At 36.3% G+C, this 8,025-nt stretch overlaps 1 protein-coding gene across 3 annotated transcripts; it reads left to right on the top strand.

Annotated features, from left to right (window-relative positions):
- Window positions 1–637: 637 nt before the first annotated feature.
- Window positions 638–6,821, top strand: LOC108683086. Of its 3 annotated transcripts, none has more exons than XM_018172367.2 (4): window positions 638–721; window positions 4,284–4,414; window positions 4,899–5,022; window positions 5,746–6,821. In XM_018172367.2, exons 1-4 carry the CDS (start codon window positions 710–712, stop codon window positions 5,797–5,799), a joined length of 321 nt encoding a protein of 106 aa, XP_018027856.1. In that variant the 5' UTR covers window positions 638–709; the 3' UTR covers window positions 5,800–6,821. The 3 variants fall into 3 exon arrangements, with proteins under 3 accessions (XP_018027856.1, XP_018027858.1, XP_018027857.1); XM_018172369.2 differs by lacking the exon at window positions 638–721 and adding an exon at window positions 2,679–2,754; XM_018172368.2 differs by lacking the exon at window positions 638–721 and adding an exon at window positions 2,704–2,774.
- Window positions 6,822–8,025: the final 1,204 nt, after the last annotated feature.

Here is an 8,025-nt window from a genome sequence, read left to right as displayed (position 1 = left end):
AGCGAGACTTGTTTTTATGGATTGATATATTCACACATGAAATATACATTTTAAGTTGGGTAAACGAGCGTTATTATCAGTTGAAAACCCGTTAACAACATTAAAGCATTAGTCGATTGATTTCCCTGTTACGGCTATGAATGTGGTTAACGAGTCTAAATGTTACTTCAATCAACATGGTCTCAAGCTGCAGTTAAAAAAAAAAACTTATTTTCCTTTTTAGCACATTTTATCATTTATGGAAAAAATGCACTATTGAGCTCGCCATGTCCGTCTGTCCGTCTGTCTGTCCGTCCGTGACTTCATGTTTTCGTCGACGAGAAAATGCGCTCTGTGTCACTAACTGCAGTGGGTACTGAGTTATATTTTTTAAAAATTTTGCACAATTAGGTTCTAATTAGCAACCATCTTACAATATTCTTCGAATCAACAATTTGTTAGTATAGAAGGGTTCATTAGTTAATTGATATAATGCGGGAAGTTTTTTTAGTTAAAACAGGAAGAGTCAAGCGCCGTGTAAGTAAGTGTGGGGACTTAGTAACTGCCTCAAGAGCTGCCCACTGACCTCACAGATACTACAGGCCTGGGTGGTGCACGGGCATGGCAGCTGCGATATAAAACGTGCCCTCGCAGCGCCTCAGTGTCATTCGTGAGTAGCACTCAATACGTGAAACTTCTTGTCCAGACCCCGGCATTTATACCTTAAAACATGAAGCTCTTGGTGAGTGCATGCTTGCCTCTGGGTATATTTTTTAGTTTATGGGAACGAATTGTAAATTTGAATAAATTTTCAACCAGTCTAATTATAAGTACAGAAAATCTTCGTTTAAATTTGTATTGGCATTTGTTACCCCATTAAAGACAAGCAGAAGTACTGATTTCATTATACGATGGTTTTACTAACTTAGCTTGCAGTAACCAGGATTCACAATGTCCTGACCACGTTTAACATCTTTTGGCCGAAGAGGGAGCACAAATAACTATAAAAACATTGATAATGGATCTCATAGTAGATATAGTTCAATTTATTCATCTTTGATTAACTTAAAGTGATCTCACCGCGGGCGCCACCATCTGTGGGGCACTTTCAAGCTGGCAATGCAAGAAGAAAAGCAAAAATATTTCCTACTCACCTCCTCACAATGGATTATACCTTTTACTCAGCACACTTCATTTGCGCTATCAGTGGCTTTTTGGGCTTTTAAAGTAATTAAAACAGTTTATAAGTTATGAGCTTATTTGAATTGTATTTAAATTTTACCTATTTCCGATCTAGACTTGGATAAAGTTTTCGACAAGCAGACTCCAAGCATAATGTTCATCCAATGTCATCACGTTCTGTCCAATATATTCGTGAAAAAATTATCGAACTTAATTTTCATAACTTCACCAATAACAGAGGAACAGCTATCTGAAGGACAGAATTGCAATAAAGAGCCTGAATGAATAATATTACATTTTTTACGCTGAAGAAAATTTAAAATCTATCTTCTAAAAAATTTTGCATGCTTCCTGAAAACCGTAATCTATAATTTCTGCTGATGAACAGTATTGTCTATTGTAATATGTATGATTGTTATGATACGCTTTCCAGAGATTGATACTTGACCGTAACCCGCATGATATGCACGAGTACTACCGATGAGCACAAAAAATGCACTATGGAATAGTGAATTTCAGCCACAGCTCATCTGCACGTACGAACAACCAACTATCTAATTAATTCTTTCAGCCGGACTTAATTGGGCTTGAAAGTTCATCAAGAGAATAAGAAGTTAAAGCTGAATATTTGAGAAATTAGATTTAGGACACGTGCTCATTGCAGGACAATTCGAAAATATTTTTGAGCGATCCATTGATAATCTAATCTTCCGATGAATTTTTTGTTCACATTGATTTGATGTGAAAGAAAGAGCCTGGAAATATTTTTGAAGCTAATTACTTTAGCCAATACTTCTAAATATTCGTTCAAATTTTCTTTAGTAATAAGTGGATTTTAATGATTTGGATTGCCTTCTCAATGCAATTTAGTTTGCAAATAATGATGAATTCCGCAGTTCTCCTGCTTATTAAAACATCTTCCCGATTTTATTATACATATACTGTATAAATAACTATATATACCTCCACTGAAGCCATATTATTCATGATGATCCTCAACCTAATAGGAACCGAGCACTCTTGCATTCCTCTAACGGCCATAAATCTGTAGAGAAAATTGAAGTCGGTCCTATATTTCAGCCGCATATATATAATATAGTCACAAGTAAAGGAATTGTGATACTGTTGTTGCTATTGTCTTAATAATTTCAATTATCTCGTGATATTTAGTTTAGTGCGTAGGTCTATAGGACATTACATCTGCACGTTCAATGCATCAATAATTCATGTTAACAATTCAGTCTGTTTTATTTACTTGAACTTTAAAATGCAAATGAAACTTATCTCCGCCTGGTCATCAGTTAAAAAAACAATCAAGCATAGATATGAGAAGCTTCAATTTCTTGATTAGTTGGCGCCAAAAAGCAAGCTATCTCCTCAAAATAGGAGCGAAATGTCAAATATATCGCAGCACAGTACAGTCGAGGCGTGCACCATGACCGACTCTCGCGTAGAGAGCGGCGAGCGCCAGCCATATTTAGGGGGCGGCCTTCACCTTGAGCTACTCGCGCCGCGGTGAACGGCTGGAGGAGAGAGTGGAAGATCTCATACCTGTAGGAGTTAGTGTCTGTGGCGGCAGCGGTGGGGGCGGAGGTGTGTACGCTGGCTGACAGGTAGAATGCTAGATTTATGTTATATTTTTCAACGATCTTATATACCAAGATTAATAGTTTTACAGTCAACTTGTGCTACTGTTTGGCGAGTTAATTGTTGATCGTTGCTTAGAAATTCTGATAACGAACTCACTAGGGTTTATTAACAAAAAAAGTTGAATCATTAGGTACCTATGATTAATATAAATTACGATTTTTTTGTGATTAAATCACCTTGAAATGTTTCTTATCGACCAAAAACTTGGCGAAAATGCATTAAGTCCCAACCATGAAGGGTCATAAAACGATCTTGCACTTCGGCTCGTCCCCAGGACGGTGAAAGTATTTTGCTGCACGTACGAGGAGAAGGTGTCAAAAATGCCTGTGAATGTTCTCACCCGCCACTTCTCTGATGATAAATTCTTATCCTTGTACTTAGAAGCAAAATTTCGGCTCGCAATCATTCCTACAAACTTTATTTGATTTAAATTAAAATATTGGCACGGTTACCCCACAAAAATAACTTTAAATTATTTCAGATCACTTGTATGATTTGAATCTGAAAAATCAGTTTCTTCGATACTGAAATTAAAAAAGTATAACTTCATAATAAATTAATTTATTATTTTTAATCATAAGTTCATAACACATATTGATACAACATTAGTCTTGGGCAAGTGAGTCTTGGTTAAAGTATAGTTAAGAACTATACAGAAAGATGCTGACACATACGTACAAAGTTCAGCTCCATATCCTCTGCTTGCTTTCCGAAAAAAGATTAACTGTGTAAAACGTCGATTAAATTTAACATGTGTATAGGTCATTTGTGTGTAAAATGAAGAGTAGGATCAACATGTGTGTAGGATATTCGATAAGAGGTCTCTGCTATAAGGTCGCGATGCCAGTAGGTCAGGAAAAGCGGGAGGTTTCCTCATCGAGTCGCACGCGGCAGCGGTGAGATGAGAAAATAAATTTACGAGTTACAGAACAAGATGGCTGAAACTTTGGAAAAGTTGTGGGTAGCTGGCAGTCGAATAATGATGCACACGTGGTCCTTGTTGGTAACGTTAGAGTTACTCATCAAATACAGAAATATTACTACGTAATTTTACTGCTAAGACTACGATGGGATATGAAGCGAACAGCTTCAACAGCCGGTAGATTAAATGTCTCTTAATCATTCATGACGTTTCAAATTGCAGATTATACCAACGGTATCGCCTGCACGGAAGTACACTGAAATAATTAAAGAGTGATAAAGAAACCAAATATATTTATGTACCACGTGTATTCAATATACGCTTCATTTGAAATGAGTTTTTGAGCTATTATTTTATATATCAATAACGATAAAATGGTGTCCGATTTATTTAACTGTTAAAAAATATTCCATTGAATTTGTATGAAGTAATTTTGAATTGCATCCTTTATTTTCGCACAGAAATTGCGCCAAGCTAGTTTATGTTCACAATCGAACATCTTATAAACATAACTAATAACGTTCGTCTTATAAATTTTATTTGTTTGCAGGTTGCACTTGCCCTGTTCGGCATGGTGGTCCTGGCCGCGGCCTCCCCCATGACTGTCAGCAACGTCCAGGAAAATTTCAGTCACGTCCAAGAGGTCGATGATGACGGTGATGAAATCACTGGAACCTACAGGTACGGCCATTCCAATTGAAGATGAGATTATTGAAATAGTTTCAAAAGTGTTATTGATCAGTTTAAATATTTTCCTAACAGGAAAATGTATTCTTGCAAGTATATGAGATTGAATGTTTACGATAGCCTATAGGCAACTGACCATTGTTCTCAAAACCGACCTCCATCATGCTGTGCTATAAAATATATTTACGGTAGCCTTAAAAAATTCTTGAACTCCAACAACAAGAAGAATTGGAAAACAAATCTATAATTTATAAGGCTGATGATCTTGTGCGAGTGTTCTGCTAAAATTATATACCCACGAGGCTAGAGCTCACAAAAAATATTAAAAATTGTATTCAATGGATTTCGAAATTCAAAACCTTATGTTGGTTTTTTATTCATTCAATGATACGATTCATTTTTGAATCGTATCATTTCATGGACGAAAAATAATATCGCACTTGAGTTATTAGCATCGTAAACGTTGAGCTTGTTGTAGATGGAGGGACAACGAAGGCAACGAGTTCTTCGTGACGTACGTCGCTGACGATGATGGCTTCCGAGTGCTGGAGTCCAACGCAGTGCCCGCCACCTCGGGCGGCGTTAGGGCCGACGGCAACCAGGCTAGTCTTTCTACACACTAAATAAATTTAATTGAAATATCTTCTTGAGAATCGAAATTTTAATAGATTGGAAAATTTCAGAATTGAAAAAAATTAGAAAATAATTTTTATTGATCATAGGTGCTTATTATTATTCACGGGCGTAATAACTTTGATAATGGTTTCACCATAAATATTGTTTTAAATTAGAACGTAACATGTTGGCCATTCACGATGGCATATGTAAGATCATCATTCAACTATAACTATTCTGCTATTAAAAGGTTTTAAGCCCTTATTGTTTCGTAACTTCCAATGCATACATTCATATTATACAGCAACCTGGCAGAGCCTTGACCGCATTGCTTCGGTTAAGTACGATTTTGCAGCCGAGCTAATCAATTCTCAGATCATTGTATTTTGCGAAACAGAAACAAAATAAATAAAAAATCACCTTATGACTGCAATAAAAGTCACACATTTTTACGATAACAGATATAAAATAATTATGGAAGATACCTAAGTAACCTAACTCAGTGCCTATTATGGTCTTTTCCTTTTTGAGCATGTTTGAAAAATTTGCTTCAGTTTACAATTGTAACTGCTGGTTGATTTTCATCAGTACAGTTTGAACAGTCGATCCTGTTCACGCATGCATTCTCTACCAACGCACCAGAATGAATGTATTATGAAATCGCATTCATTAGAATGAATGTAAACGTTAAACCAAATCATTTGTTTCAGGGATCGTTTAAGTCAGTCGAAGATGATGACGACCTCTTCGACGACCGCAAGTAGGCGACCGCCTCCATCGCTGCCATTGCTGCACTCATTCTTCTATCTTAATTCAACTTCAGCTCGATTTTTTTCTTGAAGCACGGCAACTTTCCCTCCGATCACCCTCCTTTCCTTCCGTGCTTCCTCCTAGCGAAAAATGCAATTGAAATCGAATTACAACTCGAAATTTTTTCTCTTATAGCCAGTTATTTTCATTTTTTAAAGTCTTCAGAAAAACTGAGCTGTTTCAACTTTGAATGCTTTGTGCTGTAGACAGTTTGTAGAGACAGAGCAGCAGAAAGAGACACGTATTATTTAAGCGACGTACGACTTGAAAAGCTCAAGAATGCACGTCGATTGAAGTAGTGCATCGTAAGGTGTAACTGTGATAGATGTTTCGTCAGTCTCGCAGGTGCAACATAAGTCAGGACTGGTAGATGTCACCGTTTTATTCCTGCATAGGAAACATGTATAATTACCTACATTATGAAAATAGAAGCCTCTTGTTCTCCAGCGCTTTAGGGTTCGTGGCGTTATTCAAAGAGGCTTTCTATTTTCCAAATCTTGATGTATATATGTCAGTGATCGGAACAAAAACGAGCTATACAAACGAGACCATCGATTTAGATAGAAGTTAACGATAGGTTCCTATCACTGAAACTAGAATTCATGCGTGTAGGCTATTGACTATGTTTTTTAGTGCGCGGGGTTCAATTATCGCTCTGAGAAACGAAGGTCGTTAACTTAGAACTGAAATATGTTTCTTTTTTAGATCTAAAGAGACTCCCTTGCTCGGAAATGACTCTCCGTGGCGATAGAAACGTTCGCTTTTGATCATATTTAGAGCGATTCTCAGTGCGTAGGATACGCCTCGCGCATGCGTGACTGTGAATTTTGTGGGCTTCTCCATGAAAGGATTGTATTCTTCTCAGTTTGGGTGTCTGCATGCTTCTTTGTGTGCGTACGTTCCTCTCTTCTTAAGTTATACATGAATATTAAACGGAAACATCTGCTTGAGCTGGCTTATGGTAGAACTGCCCCGCGTATCATTACTCGATATCAACAAAAATTGCATTTGGTTTTATTTATTACCACTGCTCATAATTTGGTTGATATCTGATACACTGTGCAGTTCGAGCATGAGACTCAAGATCATTCTGGAGATCTCCTGTTTGACGCGAGACTCTTTTGTATTATTTCTTTCTCTTCTTCTAATTTATTATTAATGGGTAATATTCATGTAACCAATTTTCGACGGCAGAAAACTTTTGATGTGTGATAGCTTTCGACCCTCAATAACTTTAGAACATTTTTGGCGGCAATAATTTGGTTCTGGATTGGGTGTTTTTTTTTTTTAAATTAATTTTGTATTTTTTTCGAGTTTCATGTAAATTTATTGCTAAATAAATTATGCATAATTTCTAATGTAATTTTTATTTTCTTTAATGATAATCCGAAGTGATATGTATATGCCCAAAAGTTTGAACACTTGGCAATACCATCACTGTAATTAATGTTTGTTCAAAGCGAAAATGACATAAAACGTATCAACGTAATGCTATTCTGATGAGCAACAGAGAATAAGATATAGTACAGAGTCCATCTGAAAGCCATCATAAATGCAATATTATTATGCATAATTTTTATTACAAATATCCTGTAGTGAATTAAAAATCCATAACAATAAACATGCGACTGAGACGATGATAATGCATCGAAACGATGAAATGCACATTTTTATTTAATATCCGAATTAGAATTCACTGAGGCGAAATAATGAGTGGAAATAGAAAAATAGAAGCCTTCTGTTGAATTTGGCGAATAATTTATTATAGTGTGTAGCAAGAGGTTGTGTTGACGCAAAATTAAAAAGTTAGAAAATAGCATGTTGAAATAACATTATTATAATGTTCAATAGTTACTCAACGCTTACAAAAAACTGTTCATGAATGCAGGATAGACAAATTCAGCATAAGATGATCAGCGCTGCGACGCACTATGGCGTTAAAAAGTTTACCAGGCAATGATACAAGGAAACTTCAACGCAGCTTGAGTAAGAACCTATCTCTACAGTAGGTTTTTGTTTAACTAATTGCAGTACGCGCTCACCGTACTTGCCTGAACCGAAATTCAGCTTAATTAGATTAGAAGATTACCTCACAGCGCAAACTTATGTTAATATATGGCATGGACATTTTGAATATATGATATATCACCAAAAGATGTCTTAACTGGTGGAAGTTTTTT

This window comes from Hyalella azteca, unplaced genomic scaffold, assembly GCF_000764305.2.
Source record: "Hyalella azteca isolate HAZT.00-mixed unplaced genomic scaffold, Hazt_2.0.2 contig11898, whole genome shotgun sequence".
NCBI lineage: Eukaryota > Metazoa > Arthropoda > Malacostraca > Amphipoda > Hyalellidae > Hyalella > Hyalella azteca.
The sequence above is the reverse complement of the archived record's forward strand: the minus strand, read 5'-3'. Positions and strand labels throughout refer to the sequence as shown.

What these genes read in the sequence shown, in the direction of transcription:
- LOC108683086 (XM_018172367.2), top strand. An exon ending in GAAATCACTGGAACCTACAG is followed by an intron (nt 4,415 to 4,898) that starts GTACGGCCATTC and finishes AGCTTGTTGTAG; the next exon opens with ATGGAGGGACAACGAAGGCA. An exon ending in TTAGGGCCGACGGCAACCAG is followed by an intron (nt 5,023 to 5,745) that starts GCTAGTCTTTCT and finishes CATTTGTTTCAG; the next exon opens with GGATCGTTTAAGTCAGTCGA.